This window comes from Tachysurus vachellii, chromosome 10 (assembly GCF_030014155.1).
Source record: "Tachysurus vachellii isolate PV-2020 chromosome 10, HZAU_Pvac_v1, whole genome shotgun sequence".
Taxonomy (NCBI): Eukaryota; Metazoa; Chordata; class Actinopteri; order Siluriformes; family Bagridae; genus Tachysurus; species Tachysurus vachellii.
The window spans coordinates 24,906,755-24,934,677 of NC_083469.1; the positions used below are offsets into that span (position 1 = coordinate 24,906,755).

The window sequence follows — 27,923 nt, forward strand, 5'->3', positions numbered from 1 at the left end:
ATCCATGGCAATAAACATGCAGCATATATGCAGTGTATGGAATGTGTCATTGCTCACTGTTTTCTTTTCCCCTGACTAAACCCAAGCCACATTCCTCCAGGGTTCAGGTTAATAATTACAACCCAACACAGCTGCTTTTTCTCTCGTACCATATCAGCACTGTTCTAAAGGTGTTTTTTCCCCCCCAGTTGTTCATTTCTGTTTGCTGTTTATATTAAAGTCACGGAGAAACAATTTGATAAGCTTTTGATTCGTAAGGCAACGAGTCGATATGTTTTTGATACTTGCGATAAAGATTCAATATTTGACAATAGCTCTGATCTGATGCGATTTTGGTTTATAAGGCAACGATTCAGTACGATTTTGATTCATACGGCAACAATTTGATATTTGAGTCCACTGAATCTGAAAATGATACGATTTTGACTCATGAATCAACGATTCAGTATTTGACGGCAGCACTGAATCCGTTATGATCCGACTTTAAACCACGAGGCGACATATTAATATTTGATGATACCACTGAATCAAATACAATAGGATTTTGACTCATACAATTTTGATTCATAATACAACTATTTGATAGTTGATTTATCCATTAAATCTGATTCATAAGGCAACGATTCAGTTTGATTTTGATTCGTAAGGTAATAATGATATTGAGGTTTGATAAGGCCACTGAATCTGTACAATACAATTTTGATTCGGTAGACAACGATTCAGTATTTGATGATGCTACTGAATCTGTACAAATAAAATTGGATTCATTGGACAACGATTCAATATTTAATGATGCCACTGAATCTGATACAATACAATTTTGACTCATAAGGTAACTGTGATATTTGATGAGGCCACTGATTCTGATACGTATCATTTTGACTCAATGTAGCGATTCATTACAATTTTGATTCATAACAGAACGATTCGATAGATGATCGGTCTGTTTCCTCTGATTCATAAGGAAACTATTCAGTTTGATTTCGATTCGTAAGGTAATAATGATATTGAGGTTTGATAAGGCCACTGAATCTGTACAAAACTATTTTGATTCGGTAGACAACGATTCAGTATTTGATGACACCACTGTATCTGATCTAATTTCCAGTGATTTAAGTAACTAAACACAGTATCTCAGGTTTGAAGAATGGTGGCATGTGGTCAGTTGGTATCTTCACCCATGAGTGTTGCTGCCGCAGCTCGGGCTTAAATATGATTTCAAGCCATTGTGGAGATTTCAGGATGAAAAGCGATCTTGATTCACTTTTACCTACATTTCTGCAGTGAATTTTTAGCTTCAAGGGAAATTCCAGTGTTCTGTATAAGGATATGATCCAAACATCTCATCTTCTGTGTTGGGGATTAGCAAACTTTCAGAACGTCATTCAACCCGTTTAGCAAGTTGTGCCACATCTGGTTGTGTCACAGAAACCAGGAATGTTTTACGCTTGTGCGCCGATGTGATAAATCAGGGTTTTATTTCTTGTCCAAAAATAAACGTCTAAAATGGTACAAATGTACAAAAACATGCATTTAACCTTTTAAAAAACAAAAGCGTTAAACCCGTCTCAGACTAAGGTTGCATTTTGTTCTTTTTTTAACAATGTTGAGTATTATGACAAATATTTAACTAGATTTGTAAAGTTCGTCACAACAAACTTTGATGTTGGCTTTGATGAAGCATGTGTTCGCAAAGGCCGGTGCTTTATGGAGGCGAGTGGACATAAGGGACAGTTTTACTTTTAGAAGCAAGTGGACAGAAAGCTAGGGTGCCAAAACATTTGGAGGCAAGTGGAGACAAGCATGTGACATTATCTGAATGAGTTCCCCTCATTGTTCGGAGTGTTTTGATATGTCACATGTCCATGTTGTGCTAATTTTTGATTTTGCATATTTTGGGGGCGGGGCTGCGGCACAACCGAAAGGCCAGTCGGTACACCAATTTAATAGTTTGTTCAGAGTCTCACCCTAAAGGAGCTGAGTTTGGTGTAGATAGTTCGAAAGCTTGCCGAGTTATAAACCTCCAAAGTTTATAATGGGAGTCTATGGGAAAAAAGGCCACTTTGAGACCCGGTACCAGAAGTACCGGTACTCGGATCGCTTATAAAAGTAATAGCAACAAACTTCAGACCAGCGTCTACGACATATCCGAATTTGGTGCATGTGGCTCGAAAGCCCTAGGAGGAGTTACTCTTGATAAATTTTTGTCTAAGCTTAAATAGGAAAACAGAATGTTGGCTTCTACAAAGCGACATAATAATATTTCATATTTCGTTTTTCTCTACTTTTATATACATATTTGTAAAAGATACGAATGGCATCAGGTATCTGTTGCACTGTATTTAGGACACTGCTGAGAGAAAACTGGGGCTAATCTGAGCCTGAAGTATATCATAGTACACACACACACACACACACACACACACGGCTACCAAGAAGCATCAGTGTTCTCCTGTTGTGTTAGTTAATCATTGTTCCTGTCTGGAGTCAATTTGTAAACCTTCACTTGGGTGACTGTTTGTCTTGTAGGTGTGTGTGTGTGTGTGTGTGTGTGTGTGTGTGCGCGTGTGCTTAAGTATGTTTGATCCTTGCTCTATTTGGCATTCCATCTCATCCATACCTGCAATGGCGTAGTTCACTCCGCGTGCTCTAATTTATTCAAACAGGATTCCTGCTCTATGCCAAGTGCTAGACCACACACACACACACACACACACACACAGAGATTTCACACAGCTGCTTCACACTCCTCACTCTGTGGTTTTGGCATGTTATGATATAGTTCTTTATTATCACTTAATAAGCACTGCCTAATACTTAAATCCGATTGGTCAGAAGGTGTTGATGAATATTCAATAAATTTGCAAGAAATGTGTAGAAATGTGCTTATTCTAAAGTGTTGTCGTTACTATAGCAACAGCTCACTCACTTCGACTGGTGCACATCGTGTGTGCTCCACATAATGTTCTGGTTTTGCATCATGTTGTTAAGACAGAAAGACAGAAAGAAAGACAGAAAGAAATGCTACACTGAAATGTAGTCACAATACTGGACTGTACTTGGGGACACAGTTGAATTTTAGTAAAGTAAAGGAGCTCAGTTTATTATTATATGCGCTCAATTTAATTGTTCTGGCTTGCTTTGTTTGTTAGTTGTTGTTTATTTTTTGTTTTGTTTTCTTTTGTTTATTTAATATCCGGCTGCTGTTGCTCTGATTCTTAAGCTTTTCTGAAATTTTCTAAAATCTGCAGAATTTTTTTCGGAATTGATACTGAAACATGATACAAGTTCATACACTCATTCATTCATCTTCTACCGCTTATCCAAACTACCTCGGGTCACGGGGAGCCTGTGCCTATCTCAGGCGTCATTGGGCATCAAGGCAGGATACACCCTGGACGGAGTGCCAACCCATCACAGGGCACACACACACACACTCTCATTCACTCACGCAATCACACACTACGGACAATTTTACAGAGATGCCAATCAACCTACCATGCATGTCTTTGGACCGGGGGAGGAAACCGGAGTACCCGGAGGAAACCCGCGAGGCACGGGGAGAACATGCAAACTCCACACACACAAGGTGGAGGTGGGAATCGAACCCCCAACCCTGGAGGTGTGAGGCGAACATGCTAAACACTAAGCCACCGTGCCCCCATGATACAAGTTAAAAATCCTAAAAATTCAGACTGCTCAGAGGAGGATATAGGAGTTAGAGTATGTTATTAAAACCACCAAACAATAAGAGAGAGAGAGAGCTAGCTAGCTAGCTAGATAGATAGATAGATAGATAGATAGATAGATAGATAGATAGATAGATAGATAGATAGACAGACAGAACAAGGGTAATGAAGAAATGCAGTCACTGTCCAGTCACAGCCCTACTGCTGTACTCGGGGGCGTGGCTTGAATCCGAGAAGAGATTTGCATATTATAGGAAGCCTTTAATATAATTTACATGGATGGATGGATGAATGAATGAATGAATGAATGGATGGATGGATGGATGGATGCCATTCCTGTGGAAGCAATTCACTAAATATTACATAAGCTCCTACCCTGATTTTATCCTCTCCTTGCATAACAGAGGAATCTTACATTTTTTATGAAGGCTTTCAGGCAAACAGCATTGAAGGTACAGTTTTACATGATCCATCACACACACACACACACACACACACACACACACACACACACACACACACAAACACACACACACAAAGAGAAGGTGACACTGAAACAGATTCACAAAGTAATCCATGAAACACAAAAATCAGAGCCGTACAGAAGGTTCAGCGTGTTTACAGATTATAATCCTCATAATATAACACCATAATCCCTCCTTTCCCTGAACCCTTTCAAACCTTTCATTTGTGTCTCTTGTTCAACAATTCTACAATTATTACCTCTGGGTTGTTTTTTTTAAGGTCAGTCTTGCACTTCCTTCCTGAAGGTTCATGTTAATGGTGTCCACAGCTTTGCATTACCATTTGCATGGCATCCATGGTTACAGGACGTGACACGTGACACGTGCTGCCTTAAAGGAGCCGAATAAGACACGGTCTAAATGGGGTGTCAATAATTTTGCACAACTTTTGTAAGGAAGAAAGAAAGCGTTTTGCAAGCGCTTACATTCGGTAATTGGGTCCTGAACGCTGGAGACTGTTTTGAGACGTTCTGTTTCTGATTACACGTAATCACGTTAGCCTCGTGTATTTCTTCAACAGAGCGCAGAAGCTCTTATGATCTTTTACATCAGTCGTCTTGTGGATGTACGATTTATCCCTCGGCTACTTTGTGTGTTTGGCTGATTAATATTTGAAAGAACTTGAAGGCTAAGCAAATGGGAGGATTGCTAATTTTTTATTTATTTTTTTTAACTACAATGCTAATATATGGCCTTGTTAAAGAAGAGTGCATTAAAGGAGGAAGTCATGATAGGCACCATGAATCACTTGTGATTTGATTTACTAATTCTGTAGATTAAGTTATTAATCTCAGTCAACTGTGTGTGTGTGTGTGTGTGTGAGAGAGAGAGAGAGAGAGAGAGAGAGAGAGCTCTTTGATGGAGGAAGTATGTATGAGTTGCTTCTGTAATTTGATTACTTCCATTAAACAATATCTTTCTGTTTTGATTCATTTGTTTTGCAAGGCCTCAGAAGCATTATGGAAAAACAAAGATTCATTTAACAACTGGGGGTCGAATCGATTCACAATAATGGCCGATTCCATTCACAGTCCATTTACTCATGGACTGAATCAGTTTAGTGATGGCATCATGATTCGCTTTATAATGACTCACTCTGTATTCACTCTTGACTAAAACCCTCTCTTGATTCATTTGAACTGCTCATTTGACGACATGCTGATTCCTTTGATTCACCACTCCTGAAGCGCTGCAGAACTACAGGAATGATTCGGATGAGTCGTTTGATAAGAATGAATGAATTTTCAGATTTTTCAAACCTATACATTAAGACAAGTACAATCTCATGATGGGAGTCATGGCTTCGTGATTTGATCATTTGGCAGGTCATACAGTTTGGATTTGATTCCTGACTTCAGCACTGCAGTAGGACAGAAACGATTCGATTGCAGTGACTCCTTGTGAATCGATTTACAAGAATATCTGAATCAAATGAATCCAAACATGAATCAAACTCATATTGCTCATTAATACTTTATGCTGGTTGGGTTTTTTTGCAGTATGAATCAGACCACATTCTACAAAACCTTGTCATCACCAACACACACTGCATCTATCTCTTTTCTATAAAGTCAATAATTTAATCATATCATGTCTCTTTTGCTGTCCTTTCAGCAACTCGTACAGGGGTTAAAGTTCACTGACAGATACGCAGTAACCAAGCCAGAAATTGTACACCTAATACAGAGCTAGCGGATCTTTGTGCTAATTCGCTATCAGTAACAACGTCTTAGCCTTTGTATCGTCTTTAATATAATTTAATTTACTCTCTGTGATCGTCACAAATCTAGTTTACACAAATGAGCTTGCATCTAATGAAGCAATCGATGCACATACTTACATAATTACATTATATAATAGTCATTAACCAACAAAACTGATTTTTATTTTTTTTTGGACACACCAGGGGGGGCACGGTGGCTTAGTGGTTAGCACGTTCGCCTCACACCTCCAGGGTTGGGGGTTCGATTCCCGCCTCCGCCTTGTGTGTGTGGAGTTTGCATGTTCTCCCCGTGCCTCGGGGGTTTCCTCCTGGTACTCCAGTTTCCTCCCCCGGTCCTAAGACATGCATGGTAGGTTGATTGGCATCTCTGGAAAAATTGTCCGTAGTGTGTGATTGTGTGAGTGAATGAGACTGTGTGTGTGTGTGCCCTGTGATGGGTTGGCACTCCGTCCAGGGTGCATCCTGCCTTGATGCCCGATGACGCCTGAGAACCTACCATGCATGTATTTGGACCAGGGGAGGAAACCGGAGTACCCGGAGGAAACCCCGAGGCACGGGGAGAACATGCAAACTCCACACACACAAGGTGGAGGCGGGAATCGAACCCCCAACCCTGGAGGTGTGAGGCGAACGTGCTAACCACTAAGCCACTGTGCCCCCCCCAAGACTTCTTTCATAAATGTTAAATAAACATCTGTTACAGAAACTTGATCATAATCAATTATTATTTCTTAGACTTTTTAATTTAGTTTTTTTTTAGTTTATTATTAGTGTTGTGAATTAGAAGATATAAGCTGATTTAAAATGTTTAATAAGAAAATTCTTACTCATCATACCAGAGCAGCCACTGATGAACCCTTGACTCTTTAATTAACAATTAAAACTGTTCGAATTATATTTCCAATTAGATGAGAGAGAGAGAGAGAGAGAGAGAGAGAGATTTTGACCAAACTTTTATTTTAATCATGGCTTGCCAAAAATAAGCTCTTTTAATGCCATTAGCGAGCCCTCTTGGCATGGACATGGGGAAGGACTTGATTTGGCTGTGACACATGCATATGAGGACAAAGTCATTTGAAAGACCTCTAGGTGCAGCACACAGGCTATTCATATGACGTGTGTGTGTGTGTGTGTGTGTGTGTTTGGAGGGGAAACACACTCACTGGCCACTTTAATATGAACACACGTGTATACTGTGCATCTTAGAATAGAGATGGACAGACTACAACAGACTACCGGACAAGAACAGGAATCTACAGGCAGCTCCGTAAACATCACATGATCTTTTTGCCAAGACCGAAGTCCTTGACCTGCCTTCAGTGTGTTGCCCGACCGGGTAAATACGAGGTGTACCGGTGTTCCTAATAAACTGGATGGCGAACGTATGTGCTCGTATTTGTGAATGTTTGGCGAGAAGAGTGACGGTGGATCACACGTTCATACGTACACAGATTCTCCCGTCCTGTGGTGACAATTTTCCACTAACCCACACACTTTCACAGTGGACAGATGGTCACTGCTGGTTTGCTGCCATTTGTGTGTCTATCAGAGCAGTATTCAGTTCAGTTCCACCATACACAACCCTAATCCTCTTATAACACGACCATTTAACAACTTTTATAATAGTTTCAAGTTATCTGTTTATAGTTACATTTCTAGTAGAAGAAGTTCATCCCTAAAGCACTGACACTGGTGGCTCCTTCCATACAATGTTCAATAAACCCCACTGAACATTATAGCTGTTACCATGGAAACACTATCCACATTAAAGCCAGTGCATTAACATAATCCTGTGTTTTGCCTAGCGGCTGGAAAGCCTGTTTTTTTTTTTTTTTTTTTTTTATGGCCTGTTTAATGTTAGTCAGTTCCCATCGCTCCAAGTAGCTCAGTTTTATCACCTCTATGCCAGAGCTATAACATGGTGTACTCAGGAGAGCTGTGAACATCCTCCTGTTGAGGTTTATTTCAACTTTATACAATATCCCAGGTTGTAGCTGTGTCGAGACCCTGGCAGACAGTAAACAAAGACGAATCAATAGTCGTGAATCAGGAAATCAGGCTGAATAACAATACACAGAGAAGCAGGAAGCAGATAAATACATGGGAAAAACAAGAATAGAAAATGACAGCAGTGTATTTAAAGGTGCAGTCAGTAATTCTGGTGTGGATGTTAGCCAAACCCGGTGGTAGAAATATCGTATGAGTTGAAATGATTTGAAAGAATTGACTTTATACTCGGTACAGAAGACCCTGGATCATCACGCAAACCCATTCAAACACTAAGGTCAAATTAGAGAGAGATTATTATTATTAGTAGTAGATGTTCATATTTAACATTAACTTTAAAAGAACTTTAAATTCCCAGAAAATTTTATTCCTAAATCTCTACAGATTTCCGGCAGTCGAAATGTGACATTTTTCTGAGGTGAAAAATTGTTGCTCTCTTTTGAATAATGAAACAAATACAACGTGTTGAAAATGAACAGCATGAATGATTACCGCAACAGGAAGCAATGACCAAATAAGGAATGTGGAAACCCAAGAGGGTCAAAATGTAGTGGGTTTTGAAAGCCATATATGACAGGTGCTGGTTACAAAAAGTTGTTTTGTAGTTGTATGCAGTTTAAAGGTAGGGTCTCACAGTGAAAAAAGCCAATGTTGACATTTGAAATCACCAAAACAAACTATGAAACAAAGCAAAACCAACGTTACTCACCTATCGAGAAGGAAAAAAGCGCCTCTGCGTCTTAAGTAAAGTCGGTCACATATTCACAGATTGGAGTTTCCTGAGTCAATAACTCCTGAGCTAAACACTGTTACTACACAAAACACGGTTGTAGCTTCGTCTCTACATTACTACGATAGAAAAGAGGTGTTATTTGTGTAGTAACAGTGTTTAGCTCAGGAGTTATTGACTCAGGAAACTCCAATCTGTGAATATGTGACCAACTTCCTGCTCCTTCAGTTCTCTCCAGCGCTGGAAAGCTGATCCTATATTAACACGTCCTACTTCTTGCCTTATCGTAAGTCTTTCTTCACTTTCTTTCTTTGTTTTTATCCTCCATGTCAATGTTAAAACCGCTTTCTGCTAATGTCACACATGCGCACTGAACACTCTCTCCGCCCCTTTCTGCTCATTGGCTACACGTTTGTTTTTAGTTTTGTTTATTATTCGGTCCGACTCAGTTTTCTGAAGCATTTCTCAAAAATCAGAGACTCTACCTTTAAGTTTCTCAGAATAACACATACTGTAGTGTTTGATTTCTCTTATACCACAGAACAGATTCCTGGACAAATTAAAAATCATATTAACATCTAAAAATTCCATGTGTTAAACCATGGATAAAAAAACATGCCATTGTTCTTTAATTAGTGAAAAAATGTCCATATTAGCTAATTGGGGTAGTAAAAGTAATTGTAATTTGAATCAGGCTGCGATGCTCTACTTTGTAGTTGACTGTTTTCCCATAACAGCATTTATCACCGCTAATGATTTCTTCCACAGGTAATAAAGTGCTTTGATGCAACAGCGACAATAAAACACGAAGAAAAAGAGGTCGATAATTAGAGCTTTGGAGTTGAGAAACGCTGCTCGGTGATGTGTGGGCTGTGGGACTCTTCATCTTTATACTTTGTTACACAACAGCTGGTCTTTTCAGCAACAGAGACAGCAACCCTGCATGCATAAATAATCTAACTACCACTGCAGCAGTGACACCGTACAGTTTCAGTTCATCTCAGGCGCAAAGATGAGACAAGTCGTCTGAGACGACATTTCTATCCCCCACAGAGCAGACTCTCATTAAACCGTGGAAGGAAATTCACATTCACCTTCAGGTTCCTGTGAACTAAAGTGCTTAGTGACCTGGTAAACAGTTATTTTAATCAGAGGTCTTATTAGAGAGGCAGACTTGCATGTGTCTGCTAATCAGGATACCTAATTTTGTAGCTGTATTTCTTCAGAGAATACGACTGACAGAGATTGCTCCAGTTACCAAATGGTGACTAAAGAGCAGGAGATCTCTAATATACACAGAGGTAATAATTGTCTAAATTCAAGTAAATGAGTTAGGGTGTGCAAGAGTGCGCCGTGTCTTACGAAGAAAGGAAGGAGAACATCCCTTCGAAAGGTATAAGATAAATTACGTCAGATCGTTTTTCACCTTGAATGTGATCCGTTAACAAAATTCCAGTTAAGAACAAATAGAAACTCTACTCTAAATGTGTGCGCTCCTAAATATTGTTTTCATTAATGCAACTGTTTCTTGCAATACGGCACTCTATCATCAATTGCAGAGGGATTTCTTGTGTACAGCTTTGCTCAGACTGGCCCGTTCCACAACATTAATCTTTATCTTCTGAAGTTGTTTCTTCCTTGATTGGAGATGATTGTGATTCCTGCTGATCCAAAATAGCTGGATATTTTTGCTGAACAAAAGCAGCCCCATAACATAATGCTGCCACCACCATGCTTCACTGTGACACACAATATCTTTAAGAGTTTTGCAAAAAAAAAAAAAAAAAGGTTCTGCTTTGGTCTTATAAGGCCATCAAGCCTATCTGTATATTTATCTAGATAACATAGCCTAAAATTGATATTTACATTTATATTTATCTTATACACCACTTTTGGTCTGCTGTGATGCTTTTTTTCAACTGTTTAGTCCATGTGTGGCTTCTGTAGGTGCAAATGAACACAATTAAACAATAACACAGTTAGAAGAACTTGTTAATGACGGTGCATTTTTTTTTTCAATACCTCATGTATCCTGTTTCCATCTTTTACTATAATAAGTCCTAATGGTGGTGATGGTACGTGGGGATGATCAAAGGACATCTAAAGTAGCCTGGTGTTTCAGGATGTCCTGGAACCTGATATATAATTTATCTGTACAAATTAAATTTAACCTGAAATATAACAGGTTGCCAAATCTAAGCGTCCTGCTTTAAACTTTAATGGAGGTGAATCACAGTCCATATAAAACAGAAGACATTCTTCAGCGCTCAGTCATCGCGATCAAGTGCAGCAGAAACTACACCTGTATAAGCCTCATGAACCCAGATTGCATGCGTCTTGTGAAACCAAAATACAGACCAAAAACCATTACAAGCTTAGTAAATATTTAATTCAGTTGCAAGGGCTGAACCGTCACATAAACCTTACATTCTTACTAAATTTACGATCCCTCCTAAAAGCAACAGAGAGAACATTTCACCTGAAGACAAGCTAGCTAAGGTTTATTTCTCCTGAAGTAAATTGTTTGTCAGGATAAAAGCTTATGTAATGATTGATGCCATTTCTACAGCTGTAACAGAGGACCTGAAAAATCTAACTTTCCTTCATCTCAACATTTAGTGTCTGTGGTTTGCTTGAGTTGCACCAGAGCTAGCAAACTACGAGGAAAGCTTACAGCTACTAGATTAGCACTGTGCGATCTGCATGACAAATTAATTTCCTTTAAACAGCTTTGCGGAGTTGTTTAGTGTCTTAAACAGGCTTGCTTGTGTGCAAGATGGTGTAGCTCTATTTTTTACGCTACGAACAATGTTAATGTTTAGCACATAGTTAGCTACCACAGCCTCGGACTCGGGTAGGAGCTGTAACTTAAGGTTTTGGTACACAGTTGGACTTCACAAGCAATGATAATATAGATGGGCAAATGAAGGTACATCTATATGTATCTTTAGCTTCAGAGCTCCTGTAAATCCTGTAGGATCATCAAATACATTAAAAACAAAAATAAATTCATTCATTAACAAAAAAGAAATAAACATCTGTGCAGAAATAAGGACTAAGATTCACATTGAAGCAAAGACCTAAAATAGTAATGGTGGACCAGCTTGTAGACATCTGAATCCAATAAGTTGAGTTAAAGGTCAGGGGAAAAAATCTTCTTGCCATCTGGATGTTCACAATCCCTCTAATGGGACCAGGCCATTTTCCCAGCCCATTGTGTACATAAATATCTCTAAAAGGAGGAAATATGACCAACCTGGCAACGTTCTAAAGCAGGTCTACATGGTAGTCAAAGCTTTTTCTATCCCAAGGGACACTGCAGTGGGAAGGGTTGCCATGTTGTGTGTTTTTTAAAATAACTGGACTATTTAAAAAAACAAAAAACAAAAAAAAAAAACAAAACAAAGGACTTTTTGATATCTTTAAAAAAAAAAAAATATATATATATATATATATATATATATATATATATATATATTCTTGATTAATACTATACTATACTTTAGGCCAATTTAACAACTTTGAGACTTCTAAATCTCATTAAAGGTGCTATAGATTTGACTGATATTTTAAAAACTCCTTATTTGTAGAAATAACTTGGACGAAATATGACATGATATGATGATAAATATATATATATATATATATATATATATATATATATATATATATATATACATATATATATATTATGATTAAAAAACAATGTAGACGATGAGGCCGTGGCCTTAGCAATAGTGTGTTAGGTCTCAGAGAAAACTGCCAGCCTGTCAGAGTCCTGGTGTGAACATGGGCGAAATCACAGGGGACTCCGGCACCAGACAGTGAACCCCCTGAACAAGGTACCACCCCATTACAGGGTCAAATCACATACACACACCCCAAACTATTTAGAGATGCTTTGGTGAACTTTGGAGGTAACTGAAGGAAATCCTGAAGCACAGGGAGAACATACACACTCCAAACACAACCCCATGATTAAAACCATCAAAGACCTGGCTAATCTTACCGAATGCACATTTACTGAACCATAAATGGAACAAGATTTAGGTTAGAGTACAGGGTTGAAATCTGCAGGATTATTAGCCAACTTGGCAACCTTTGTACAATCCTTGTACTCTGGCAACCCGGGTTAGTAGGCGTGCACGTAGAATGACGGGAAATCTGACCCAGGTGCTGCTACCATTGCATTGCATTTCACTCCAAGGAAAGAGAGAGAGGAGGAGAGAGAGAGAGGTGGTAGTAGTAGTAGTAATAATAATAGTGCTGCTGCAGGAAACTCGGTGCACCTTCATCACCACCACCACCATCATCATCATCATCATCATCATGCATGAGCCAGAGGCAGAAACAGCATCAGCTTGTGCTGCTTCTTAACTATTGACTGGAGGATTTTCCCCCCAGCTGCACGCATGGGCACCGACAGACTCCAAGGAATAATTTAAAGGGAAAGAGTTTTGCGCACCAGGTGCAGAGAGCAGCTTCTCTGCCATCATGGCCGGCCAGGACTGGACTGACTGGTTCGAAAGGGAGGAACTGATCGGGCAGATCAGCGACATCCGAGTGCAGAACCTTCAAGGTAGGTGTCGTCATCATCATCATCATCATCATCATCATCACCCTGATGGATGCGCACTAAACCAGAAAAGCGCGCACAAACTTGCGTAAAGCTGCGTAAAAGGGAAACTACCGGTTCTGCTGCAAACCCAAACATCTGGTTTCAAACAGAAAACCTTTCTACAAGTTGTTCCAACAGCACAGACTCCACGAAGGAGCTCTGCGTAAAAAACAAACAACAACCAAACAAGCAACAAAATATCGCAGTGTAACCACTAAGGAACGCGCGATATTATCGACACCGCGATATTCTTAGGATTATTATCGCGATACCGATATATCTGCCTTATTTACGTGCTGCGATCATTCTGCCTCCTTTGCAGTCTAACAAACAGGCTGAACTTGATGAAATTAAGTTGTTCCACACCTACGTGTTGATTTATTCAGTAATATCGACAGCAAGAGTGTTTTTATACCGAATATCGTTGTGGCTGTGATTCGGTGTAGGTATAATGTCTCCATATGAGAAAGTTATATTAATGTGATGGCTAGTAGCGACTAATTTTTAATATCAAATCAAATTTTCTGTAAGAGGTTTGTTTAACGTTACGGAAGGAGTCTCCAATGTTTTCTCGAAGTTTTACCTGCGTGACTCCTCAAATTATATCCACAAACCTTTCCAATGATACATGTGCAAATGATTCCTCAGATGATTCACTTGCATTTATAATTAGCACTTACCCTTAACGGTACCCTTAAGTAATACTTACATTTATAAACGATTCCTGAAATGATATACTAGGATACACTTCTTGCAAACTCCTCAAATGATACAAGTAGAGTTGAAAATCACTTCTCAGGTGATGCGTGTACATTTGTACATGATTCCTCACATAATACACACACATTTGTGAAAATCTCCTCAAATGATGCGCATACATTTGTAAATGACTCCTTAAATGATACATGTATTTGTAAATGACTCCTTAAATGATGCATATATATCCGCCTAAACAGGAGGAGTCATTTACAATATATGAGTATCATTTACAGATGTATATGTGACATTTATGTGTCATATACGTTTGTAAATGATACTCATACATTGTAAATGACTCCTTTTAATGATACGTGCACGTCTGAAAACGACTCCTAAATGGATTCCTTTACGTTTCTAAACAACTCCACAAACGATACAGTTACATTTCTAAATGACTCTTTCATTTGTAAAAGACTCCTTTTACTTTTATTTCCTATTTTCTTTAATGCATTACATATTTATATTATTTCATCGATAATTTGATGCCGTAGCCGTTAACGTTTTTTTATGGATCAGAGATTCGTTTTTGCGCTGTGGTGCTGCTTTTAATTAAATTTGGGTTGTTCTGACATCATGGGATATGAGGAAAGTTTCCACAGGTGGAAATGAATCACAGGGTTTTACAATAAATCTGTCTGTCTGCTGTGGCTTTACTCCGTCTGGCATTCGGTTGGCATTTTGGTGCATGAACAAATATAAGAATAAATCTGTTATTGCCTCACTAGCGTCACACGTTCAATCGACTTTGTTTCGTTATCACCCACGGTATTGAATTACTGCATAATTCAATAAGGTTTTGGATAAACTTGTCTAATCACTTCGGGTGTTAATCTGACACTATCCAATTTGTTAATTCGGGGCATTGTGTTTTGTGCGTCAGTTTTGGCAATGCGCTTACAATAATATAACTGTTCATACGATACATAGCAATAAACAACGTTCTCATGGATTCTATGAAACATTGTTACTATGCCAATCTTCTGGTTGCTAGGAGACAGAGTTGATGTTATGCTGCCTTCCAAACACATCTCACAAACACAAGTTTCCTGTTTTTGGAGAAGTTTGAATGAACATGACGTGTCCTGCAGTTACTTTCTCTGCATTTTAACGAGATGCAAAAACGTTACGTTTCCGGTCGGCTTGCTTTCGCTATAGCAAACATTTTATATCGGTAATCAAAGAAAGCTTGTTCGTCAGTTCGGTAATTACTTCTCCACCGTTATGGTTTTATACATGATGTGAGAAGACAACAAGAATTTAAGTGTACAAATAATTAATAATAATTAATAATTATTTTCTTAGTCTGTATTAATTCGCTTACAATGCTAGCTGTATGGTAGCGTTCGAAGAAGTCAGAGCTTGTAGCTCGGAAAAAGCTTGGCATGGGGAAAAAAAACCATGGATGCCACCGTGTTCGTCTTTTGTTAGCTCCAAGTCATGATGAGTGATGTATATTTACCTCTCTCTCACTCACTCACTCATTTTCTACCGCTTATCCGAACTACCTCGGGTCACGGGGAGCCTGTGCCTATCTCAGGCGTCATCGGGCATCAAGGCAGGATACACCCTGGACGGAGTGCCAACCCATCACAGGGCACACACACACACACTCATTCACTCACGCAATCACACACTACGGACAATTTTCCAGAGATGCCAATCAACCTACCATGCATGTCTTTGGACCGGGGGAGGAAACCGGAGTACCCGGAGGAAACCCCCGAGGCATGGGGAGAACATGCAAACTCCACACACACAAGGCAGAGGTGGGAATCGAACCCCCAACCCTGGAGGTGTGAGGTGAACGTACTAACCACTAAGCCACCGTGCCCCCGTATATTTAAATCAACTCAGCAAATTACTTTATACAACTCATTGCTATTGACTTGACTTAAGCTAATATGTGTATGTACAATAGAACTCATTTAAAGGTCAAATGTTCTTCTACTGATGCTCGGAGCAGCCAGCTTGTTTTGATGTCACTTGCTGAACTTGTTTTTTCCTACGTGGAGGTTAAAAAAGATGAGTTATGACCTTTTAATCAAATGCAGCATTGCTTTACATTTTTAAGTCAAGGTTTTCAACAGAATGTAGGACCATGGGGAAGCACACTGGAGCGTAACTTGTGCGCCAGTCTAGCTAATTTATTATTATTATTATTTGCAATAATTTTCTAGTATCTGAGTAAGCTGGCGTTTCTATTCTGTTTTACATTCCCATAATGCACCACAACCAGTACTTTTTTTTTGAACGGTCACATTTACAGCATGTTGCTCAGAGCCTGTGGTCTATACAGTAGTCTTCAGTCTATAACGCCAAGTGTTCATGAACACACACACAGGCGAGGGCAGAAATGACTGATGAAATGCTGCAGAGAGCACAGTCTCAGTGCTGATTGTATAACCCACACTGCTCACTGTAATAGTGTTGGCCTCTGCATCAGAGCTGGAATTTCAGTGCAGTGTGTTCTCACACATCACACATACTGTAGCGCCTCGAGAGGTGATTGGGATTCAGACTCCGAGCCGGCCGGGTGCATGAGTGGGTTTGTGTGGAGCTCTATTCGGAAATCACCCTCTGTGAAACATCAAAAGCTGCTCATGCTCATGTTATTCCTGCAAAATGATATTTCTGTATAGGAGCCAATGCACGACTTGAAATAGTGAAGACTATTCACCCGTCATCGGGCATCAAGGCAGGCTACACCCTGGGCGGAGTGCCAACCCATCGCAGTGCCAACCCATCGCAGGGCACACACACACAATCATTCACTCACACACCACGGACAATTTTCCAGAGATGCCAATCAACCTACCATGCATGTCTTTGGACTGGGGGAGGAAACCGGAGTACCCGGAGGAAACCCCCGAGGCACGGGGAGAACATGCAAACTCCACACACACAAGGCGGAGGCGGGAATCGAACCTCCAACCCTGGAGGTGTGAGGCGAACGTGCTAACCACTAAGCCACCGTGCCCCCCCGCTTTTGAATTATTATTATTATTTTTTTATTTATTCATTCAGCGTGTCCAGTTTCTGTGAACCTGTGCAAAATGTCACCTCAGATTCTTATTCTGGACCCTGATGTGGTCTTCATCCACTTCACGCATTCTGAGATGCTTTTCTGCTAATCACGTTTGTACAGAGTGGTTGTTTGAGATACCGTAGCCTTACCGTCAGGTCAAACCACAGGTCTGAATGTTCTCCTTAGTCTCTCTTTTATTAACATAACAGGTTGATTTTCCACCTACAGAATTGGATCTTGGATTGGATTTTTTTTTTCCTGCATAAACTGTTTGTGTGAAAACAAATCGCAGTTTCCTAACTACTTTAACCAGACATCAACAACATTGTTAAGAGATCAGATGATGTTTCTCCATCATTCTGGTGTTCAGTATGAACATTATCTCAAGCTCTTGAATTATAGCTGAATAGTTGTATGCATTTCACTGATGAAAGGCGTACAGGTGTTCCTATTAAAGTGGACATCTTAAAGTTGAAAGTAATTGTAGAACATGTAAAAAAAAAAGAAAAGAAAACGAAATAAAAGTATTATTCATGCGAGAAAATATGAAGGTATGTATGAGTCGATAAGGATCTTAAGAAATCGTGAGAATTAAACCTCTGAGCTGTCTTCACTACAAGAACCGACTTGCACAGTCTCTGTATATCTTCACGACAAAGATAAAAACAAGAAACACGTCTATCTTTGGACTCCTCGGTTCTCTGTCCTCCATCTTCTGCGCTAGATCCCTGTTCATGAGTTTGTGACTTACTGACTTGACAAATTGCTATTTCCATCCTGGCTTTGTAGGCTGTGAATCTGTTCATAAATCCGTATCTTTTTATAATCTGTATTTCCTGAGAGGATCCTCGTAAAAGGGATTGTTTCATTAGTGAGAGAACATTAAAGTGAGGCGGACAGAGCGGTGTATTAAATCTGTAGGATCTAGAGATGTTTAACAGTGGCTCAGAAGTTAACGGTCTTGTTTCAGTGGTTCGCGAAGCCGTTTTCTTTTCGGTTCCAGTAGCCGAATTCTGTACCAGTATGTGTGATAAACTGTGTTCTCGATGTCAGAATATACGATTCTTCAGAGCGAGCTAACGATCGTTTTCTATTTTGTTTACCTCTTTGTCTCCGTCTACCGACTTTCATTTTCACGCTAACGCAGTCGTCGTCTGTCGGTCTGTCAGATTAACTTTAAATTGTGTGAACCAAGTCCTGCTCTTGAAGCTAAAGTGTTTCTCTTTTGCTAGCTTGGTGATCGGTTTCGCTAGATAGCTAGCTAGCTAGTCGATAGTGTAATCTGATTTCATGAACGCAGATTTGATGCTTGATGTGTGAAACCCGCCAGCTGAGCGAATTATCATCCACAAACGATTACAAACAGCATTCTGTTGTATTGCAATGTTTAATTTTCACAGTTGATGCTTTCCAATTGAATTGCTTATTGTTGGTGTGTTTGTGTGGAGACGCTGCAAGGAAACCCGGTGCTTATCGACGTGAGATCTGATTGCAACAGCAACCTCCTCCTCAATCACTGTCAGAGTTCCACCGCTTCTTCTAATCTCTAGGATTGGTGTACGACGATTGAATCGACTCTCGACTCTTGCTTGTGCATTTTAACAGTCTGCGCGATTTCTGTGGACATCAATTGGAGGGCTTGGGATCTTTGCAAGATTGTGACGTTAACCACCTTGACTTCTTTGACCGCATCCAAAATGGCCAGGATGATGAAAATCCTGCCTAGAGTTTTTAGTATATCTAAAAAAAAAACTGAGCCCAGTCAAGGTGAAGGCAGAATTGGGAAATCCTATCTAATGGTAAAAGGTTCTTCATCATCCCAGATTGCAGGTTTGCACGTTCGCCTCGCACCTCCAGGGTTGGGGGTTCGATTCCCGCCTCCGCCTTGTGTGTGTGGAGTTTGCATGTTCTCCCCGTGCCTTGGGGGTTTCCTCCAGGTACTTCGGTTTCCTCCCCCGGTCCAAAGACATGCATGGTAGGTTGATTGGCATCTCTGTAAAATTGTCCGTAGTGTGTGATTGCGTGAGTGAATGAGAGTGTGTGTGTGCCCTGCGATGGGTTGGCACTCCGTCCAGGGTGTATCCTGCCTTGATGCCTGATGACGCCTGAGATAGGCACAGGCTCCCCGTGACCTGAGGTAGTTCAGATAAGTGGTAGAAAATGAGTGAGTGAGTGAGATCTGAGCTGGTTCTGGATGTCTGTTATGTGACCCAGACATGAAGAAGATGGAGGCTTTTACGGTTTAAGGGTCTGACATCTGCTCAAGTGTTTGGACATGCTGAAAAGGAGCCAGTGTGCGCCGGGACGGAAAAGCAGCAGTAAAACAGAGAGTCTTTGTCGGACTCCACTGTTTCTGTGCAGTGAATTGTCCAGATAGATGAGTTTTCATATGAAGTGTGATGGAGGGGAAAAACCTTGCAAGGACCTTCCATTGATTTTAAATGTTAAATTATTCACTTCACCTAAAGCTAATCTTAAACTCGCTAACCCAAAAGAAACCTTATTTTTTTTAATACCGGCTGCCTTTGAAAAGCAGTTTTGACGTTGTAGGGACCTGCTAACGGTCCCCACAAGCCACAAGATCAGAACTGGCTAATATGTTTATGGGGACATTTTGTAACTAACAGAATATAAAACATTCCCACGCTCTAAAAACTATAGCTTTTTAGATAGAAACAAGAAGTTTTCTTTTTAAGGACCTTTTTAATTTGTCAGCTATTCCAGTTCTTGTCTGGACTTGTCCACTTGATGAAAAACACCTTTTTTGCGTGCATTTTTTTATTTATTCTTTTTAAAATAAAAGCTGTATTTTGTTAAATCAAGTGTTAGATATTCCTATCTTTATTGGGAGGTTTGTTCAAAACCAAGATTACAAACATTCTCTCAAGACACACCTTTTGGCATTATGGTAGTTTTTGTTGTTATTGCTGTTAAATAAAACCTTTTTTTTGTTGTGTTTTTTTACAAACAAAAACAGGTTTTTCCTGTGAGTACTTTTGGTTTGACTTCACAAGGAAAGGTTGGTTTTGTTTCTTAAAAAAAAAAATTATTATAATAATAATAAATAAATCCCAAAATAAGCTAAAAGGTGTGGAATTGGTGTGAGGGTGTCTTATAAGGACTTGCGGTCCCCATTAAGGTATATAGACATGCCAAGTGACACAAACAGCTTTTTATCTTCCTTTATTTTCCTCTCTCTATTTTTTTTTTTTTTTTTAATTAAAATGGAACAAAACAGAACAAACCCGGTCTGGTCAAATGCCCCCTTTTAGGATAAACAATTCCAGATATTCCAATTCTGGTGGGGACGATTGTTTCCCACCAAGATACAAACACACACAAGTAAACCACCCCTTTCGGAATGCCCTATTCCAATACGGAGGAGTTTTTCAATCGCCACCTTGTAGTGAACGTAGGCTGCATTGTTAAAGATTCTGGACTGTGGATTTGGACGAGGCCTTTCTCCCTCTTTCCTTTTTTCCTCCATCAATACCGCGCTGTGCTGCACTCTTCCCACTACAATGTCCACTTGACACAGAGAGAAGTCGGTTCCCCTTCCTATCCTCATCCTGAAGTGTGTCTTGTTTTGTTTAAACATTGTGAAACCACCGCCAGTGTGCAGAACTGTTGAGTCATCCAGGTTGTTTGGACAGGATCAACACACTATTAGCCCAGTGTGGAAAATAATATATTATCTAATCCACTGCTTCTAGGAAGCCTGCCACCGTCTCTGGAGAACGCTGGTTAATTGCTCGTTGTTCTGAGCTGCGATGTAAATCCCCCCAGAGTTAAACTGCTGCACTGCTGCTTTATCATGTCGATCTCTCGCAGTGCTATTCATCATTACTGGAGAATCTGTTGATTCTGTAAAACAAAACAATGAAATCTGTTGCATTGCTGTTCCAGGAAGCTCCGTTAAATGTTTTTCTTTTGCTCGTTTGTTGGTTGGTGTTGTATTTTTTATATATATATTTATATATAATATATTTATTTCTTTATTTATTTTTATTCCCTGAGACATATAGGCGGTTCGGTTGTGTTAAGCTGCAATGGCACTTAATAAGAGATCCTAAACGTAAGAGAGATCCAAGAAAATTAACTGCTTTTCTCACTTAAATGTCCTCTTAATATGAGATTACACAACGTATAGATAGTTGGCGATGAACATCTTACAGCTACGTGACGCAGCGTTGCTCCGAGTTACAACACAAACGCGACTCGTCTTGCTTCCCAGTCCCATCGTTATGAAATCACTGGCTTTATTTAATGTTGTTGTTTTTTTTTTTGGTTAAATGCCTAAAAAAGGATTGTGCCTGGTTTAAACAAGCTCAAGATATTTTTTCTGTTTTATATCTACAGTATAAAATGCACCTAACTAATACCCCAAACTTGATTTAAAATAAAATATTCATATTCATACATTATTTGTTCATTCATCTAAAAAGAGCATTTATTTCTTTTATTTTCTTATCAGGGAATCGAGATCGAAAGAGATGGAAAGTTTAGCATTTGTGACGTTAAAGTCTGTGAATGGCGTCGTTCATTTAAAGCTGATCTTTTGCAATAATAACCCGAACGTCATTGGAAACATCCTGCAGGCGTCTCGATAAGCGAGCCAGGGGATGCTAACTTTCACATTGACCTACTGAAATCATGCCATGTCCTTCGTGCAACACTATTTACTAACACAATTGTGCCTCCTTCAAGGGGTGGGGCTAATCTCGGTTAAGTGTTGCTTAGGTTTTAGCTTCATCACGTTACATGCTTGAATTCTCATCTGCTAAGGTTGAGGATGTTAAGTTTGTGTGCTTAGCTGTGTTGATTAAGCGCCTCACCTACCTTGAGTCAACGAGATTTACAGGGCAGATTTTTTAGTGGAAGATTCCAGATGAACATCATAATCAAATTTGACTTGAGCTAGCCAAGGAAAAATGGGTCAGTTTAGAGTTCTATAATTCTGTAAGTCTGATTTTATTTATATATATATATAAGGCGCTGAGGTCGGCCTTATTTTCGGTCTTGTGAGGACACCGTGAAGCTATTTATTTATTTATTTATATATATATATGTATAATGTGTATGAAAACCAGAGCATTTATATAATGTTTTGTGTGACTGCATCATCATCATCATCATCATTATCATCAGCGGTCGAGTGTCCGTGCAGTGGGAGTTGCCGTCTGTACATCCAGTGCTTACGACTGCATACAGATGTGGATATGCATAAGAAATCCTCTGCAGCCTCTGCTCTTATATAAGATGTGTGTGTGTGTGTGTGTGTGTGTGTGTGGTTAGCAGTGTTTCTCTCCTCATGCTCTCCCTCCACCGGTTTATCTTTAACATCCACCTCCGCACCGATGCAGGCATGAATTCACTCTAACATTTATACACTGATGTCTTCTGTTGTTCTTCCAAACATTTTTCAGGATGTAATTCATTCATTCGTGGAATTCATTTCTTTATAACGATGCAGAAACCATGGTCCGGTCCTGCTGTTAATCTAGTATCAGATAATATCATTAGAGCAAAAAATCATTGTATACATCAATATATGTATTATAGATTACAGTAATACAAACGTGTCAGTGAAACGGTTGTTCTGTACCAAAAACAAGCTACTTTCTCTCACAAATAGTGCACATGTAGCAGCTGAAAGTCTTATGGATTATTAAAATGATTAAAAAAAAAGTCAGTGATTTATTTAAATCGTAAGAGTCTGTAGGAAGTCTGTTGTTGTCTGGAACCAGGTGCTGTTTCCATGGGGTATAAATAAGAGGTTGCATACATGTAAAAAAATCCCTGTTTCGTCCATTAGCATGAGGAAAAACAAAGAACTTTACAATAATACAAAAGAAGAGAGATAGAGAGAAGGGACAGAAGGTTGTTGTCTTGGAAGCAGATAATAGCCGCTAAAATATTGTATGATTGTGGATCATTGGTGCTGTTTTTAAGGCTGGTGCTTTAGGGGCTCTTATAAAGATGGATATTTCAACCTAAAACTTCCTTAACTCTACTAAGAGGATCCGACTTTCTCCAGAATCGTAAGCCAAACACACCAAGACAGAAGCGGTAAAAGAAAATCTTTATTCGACGTCTTACACTGACTCAGTTTTGAGGATTTAGAATTAAAAAAAAAAAAGCTTCAAATATTTTGCATGGAGGAGTGAACCAAGACATAACAAGGCGAGCTTGAGGGCTGTTATTCTCTCCAGCACAGGTGTGGAAAAAGGTTTAAATAAAATTATGGGACGTTCAGCTCTGTTTGTGCTGTTTGTGCAAAACATCACCTAATGCTTGTGTTATTCTTCTTGATCTGAGAATATCTGTGCACTCGCAGGTATGGTAGGGTGCCAATAGTTTTGCAGCTCAATTACCTAATCTCTCAGAAAGACATTAGAAGTCTTTTTGTTGAAAGAACTCGTTCAGAAGGACATGGTAAAAGGTCTGAGTCATTTGGTGGTGAACCTGTAAAGTCAGTTTGATGTAAGAAGCGCTGAGGTCGGCCTTATTTTCGGTCTTGTGAGGACACCGTGAAGCTATTTATTTATTTATTTATTTATTTATTTTATTAGATGCAGGTGTTTCTACCGGCTGGAAAATTTTGTTAATGCTGCTAAATAAGGCAAAGCTTATACACTGGAGTGTCTTTCTTCTGGTTATGACTTTAAATGCTTATAAAATAGAATTAATTGATTATCCCCTTTACAGTTTGAAACCATGATATCTCTCTTTCTCTCTCTCTCTCTCGCTCTCACTCTCACTCTCGCTGTTGCTCTCACTCTCTCTCTCTCCCCTTTTCTCTCTCTCTCTCCCCTTCTCTCTCTCTCTCTCCTCTCTCTCTCTCCTTCTCTTTCTCTCTCTCCCCTCTCTCTCTCCTTCTTTTTCTCTCTCTTCTCTCTCTCTCTCTCCTTCTCTTTCTCTCTCTCCCCTCTCTCTCCTTCTCTTTCTCTCTCTCCCCTCTCTCTCTCCTTCTCTTTCTCTCCCCCCTCTCTCGCCCCCCCTCCCCCGCTCTCTCCCCCGATCTCTCTCCCCTCTCTCACTCCCCTCTCTCTCTCTCTCTCTCTCTCTCTCTCTCTCTCTCTCTCTCTCTCTCTCTCTCTCTCTTTTATTCTCTCTCAGTGCTGTATTTTATTACTAAGCTAACACTAGTTCTCTCTCTCTCTCTCTCTCTCTCTCTCTCTCTCTCTCCCCCTTTCCTTCTCTCTCTCTCTCTCTTCCCCCTCTCTCTCTCTCTCTCTTTCCCCCTTTCCTTCTCTCTCTCTCTCTCTCTCTCTCTCTCTCTCTCTCTCTCTCTCTCTCTCTTATTCTCTCTCAGTGCTGTATTTTATTACTAAGCTAACACTAGTTCACAAAAGGTCAGATGGGCGTGGCTTAGTTTTTATTCTTTATTTTTCGATCTTCCTTCTTTCTTTCTTTCTTTCTTTCTTTAGGACACAACATTTTAAGATGCATCATTTTTTTTATGTTGTAAACGTATCAAATTTGGTGTGGTTACACACACAAAACACCAAACATGTTAAAAACACACCACCCCAAGTGATGCAGTGTTGAAACCGATATATACTCGAGCATTAGCACTACATGCGGTTACTGAAAGCGGTACACGGTTGTGTAACTTTGTGCCCAAAGAATCCAAAAAGTCCAGACAAAGCTAGAGTATCAAAATATCTTAGCATCAAAATCAGGAAGCAGAAAATAAGGCACTGAGAAACTAGTCTTGGATATAATGCTGTAAATACTCTAAGGGTTGTTTCTCAACAAGGAGATATAAATAGACTTAAGTAATTAAGATTAAGGGCTTTATACAGAACAGGTGAACACAGTAGGATAATCACACAGTGTTATTTTACTGAACAACAAAATTTAAAGAAACCGTTAGCGTTAGCACAGGAGACTGCGCTCCCTTAGCTAGCTTTTTCTTCATTACTTTGCTAATTGCTAATTTTTGCTAATTTGCCATTTTTCTTCCACTTTGTGATGTATTTCTGACTGAAACTGAATGAGAAAATAACGAAAGGTCAGAGATTCATTGATTTTATATTGCAGGATGTGATCGGTTGAAATCTAGACGTTAGTCTGCTGTCGATCATGGAAGACTTCACAGCTCCAGCGTCGACACTCGCTAACTGGTATGACAGAGACTGTGACTGAGGCGTGAGATGACTCGGCATTATCTGTCTGATGATAGACGGGTTTGTGAACAAATGCTGATTAATCCTAAACAAGAGGATAAGGGACATGACATAATAGTTGTTTTAAAATAAAATAAAATTCAGTAGCTGTTACTGCTGCACTATCATTTGTGTTAAGTGATAGATTCATTGAGCTGTTTCATCTCTGACAGATTATTATTTCATTTTCAGGTTTTAAGTGTGTAAGAGAGACTCCGTTCCCTCATCTAAAGCCATGTATTAGCAGAATGCCTCTTTTATGTTGGATTTTGCCCCAGACTCTTTCCCCACAGCTTATGAAAAGGAATCATGTCTTAACTTGGTATTTCCGCAAACAAATTCCACTCACAGGAGACTATGGTCCGTTAGATAAGACAGCACGAGTAATCACTGTTTACCAATTTTTTTCCCTCATAAACATCATGTCAAATTGAACTTTTATTTCATATCAGTAGCAAGCAAGGTCTTAGACAATAAAGAGTGTCTATATTTGAGCAAATGATTAAGTGGCTTTGTGTCTTTGTGAATCTTTGTGACTTTCTTTTTGCATTCGCACCGATGCATGTTTTGTACGCACTTCATTTATCTTCCTCGTTCTCTTTTAAACACTCAGGAACATCCACTCGGCTCTTCCGATGCACCCGGCTGGCTTTGTGCTGAGACTCTGCAGCTGGAGTGTGTAATTTTGGAATGTTGATTTTTCTCTTTCCTAAAGAAGGGATAAAGTGTCCTTTCAATCCAGCGGCAACTTACCGTTACTTTTTCTAAAGCACTAGCGTACCACTAGATCTGTAATTTCAGTGTACCACCTGTACGGTATTTAGCATTTGTGTCAAACGATTTCAGGATAAATACACCTGTACTTGGAAAACGTATAGTCTTGGAGAACATGTCCAAACAAAGTTCTGGAAGGAACAGTTAAGGTTTGGTTGACGTGTGTGCCAAAATTTGTGCATGCTGCCTAGCCTCAAAATGAAATCCTATAGTGTTAAAATTTTCTTTGCATATCAAAGCTTGGGGACAGGAAGCTGGGGTCAGAGAGCCAGGTGAGCTACGATGCAGCGCCCTTGGAGAAGAGAGGAGTGACTAAGAGTCTTGCTCAAGTGCCCAACAGTGGCAGATTTATCAAGTGTCTTGACACCCTGACCTATTGATTCCCAGAGCCTTGAAACGCTAAGCTTTTACTACTTGTTGAAAGAAAATATGACAAAATAAACCAAGGGGAACTTTAAAAAAGCTGGAGAGATCTACAGCTCATACAAGAGTAGGATATCGTAGCTGTCAGGCGGAATCCTCGTATCTCCAAAACCGTTATTTTTCAGGAAATTAAAAAAACGCTGTACCTTATCTGCAGTGCACAGGGTTTAGTCCGCGTTGCAGTGGATTGTCTTGCGCTAAATTCCTGTCCTCAGACGAGCACCAGAACTAGCGGGGGTCAGGATTTTTTTTCTTTGAGCCCAGTGTTTTGAAGACATTTACCTCAGAAGACGTGTTGATTCGTTGTGACTCTTCTTGAGGAGAAATATGCCGCGAAGCTCTCCCGCGGAGTGAGGAAGAGGTGGACAGTTGAAGTGTCCAATGGAGTTATGAGATTTGCGCTCAAGCTATTTTCAAGACTTTAGATTGGTTAATAACTTGTAAAAATAACAGATTGACGTGGGGACTGACCAATAGCATCGATATGTGAAAAAATATGAAATTGACAAAATTTGAACATACGAGGTTTCCGCCCGACAGCGACGATTATACATACGTTGCCTGAACACTGCAAATCTGGGCTTTGTGGAAGAATGCCAAGTCACACAAAATCCCTTTGGAGTTTTTCAAAAGATGTTGAGACCCATGACAAAAATGTTTCCCTGGTCTCTTGAAAAGAATGACATCTTTGGCAGAAAACCAAGGATGCTTATCATTGTTTTCACTGTGAAACATGGTGGTGGGAGCATCACACTGAGTTTTCTTTGGCTTTTGGTTTGAATATCTGTCTAATCCTCTCAGCCACAGAGTTTTTGGTGGACGGCCAACTGGAGACCAAGTCGTCGATTCGTCTTTGTGCCATGTTCTTTCCATCTTTAGAAGAATCTTATCAACTTTCTGGAACAAGTCTTCCATTTCTGTTTCACTGATACACGTTCTTAGTAACCGCACCATCCCTCTGTGTGTGTGTGTGTGTGTGTGTGTGTGTGTGTGTGTGTGTGTGTGTGTGTGTACAATTTCCTCGTTCCTAAAGGGTCTACAGAAAAGCCTTCGTTTAAAGAGGTGAACCTTGGGCCAGTGAAAACACTGACACACATGTCCACAAAGCTAGGACTGAAATGTTTAAATGCTAACACATGCCCCAGCACTATAACTATCATTTCTAACCTTTTTAAATAAAGACATTACAGTGATTGAGGGGACAAGGACAAGGCATTTATCATTTTTAGCTCAGGGTCAGGCTCTTTTAATGCGAGTAAAAAATAAATAACCTTAAATTCCTTGAAATGGAAGTACATTTTATATGGACTTGTTGAACCCTTGAGTCATTTTGGAGATTATACTGTATTTCCTTTCTGAGGAAGTAGCATTTAGGAGAAATGATGCTCTTTTCTTCTAAGGGATTTTTTTACAGAGATGGTGTACAATATGGATGATTATACATACAGGAATCAAAGGTTTAGGTGTTTGTCGTTAAAGG

The 27,923-nt window shown here is 39.7% G+C and overlaps 1 protein-coding gene across 1 annotated transcript in view; it reads left to right on the plus strand.

Annotated features, from left to right (window-relative positions):
- The first annotated feature begins 12,889 nt into the window (after positions 1 to 12,889).
- Positions 12,890 to 27,923, plus strand: part of clmna (calmin a) — a 30,365-nt gene continuing 15,331 nt past the window's right edge. The window contains exon 1 of the mRNA XM_060880470.1: positions 12,890 to 13,252. Coding sequence (XP_060736453.1) covers positions 13,168 to 13,252 — 85 coding nt within the window. The 5' untranslated portion in view covers positions 12,890 to 13,167. The remainder of the gene's footprint in view (positions 13,253 to 27,923) is intronic.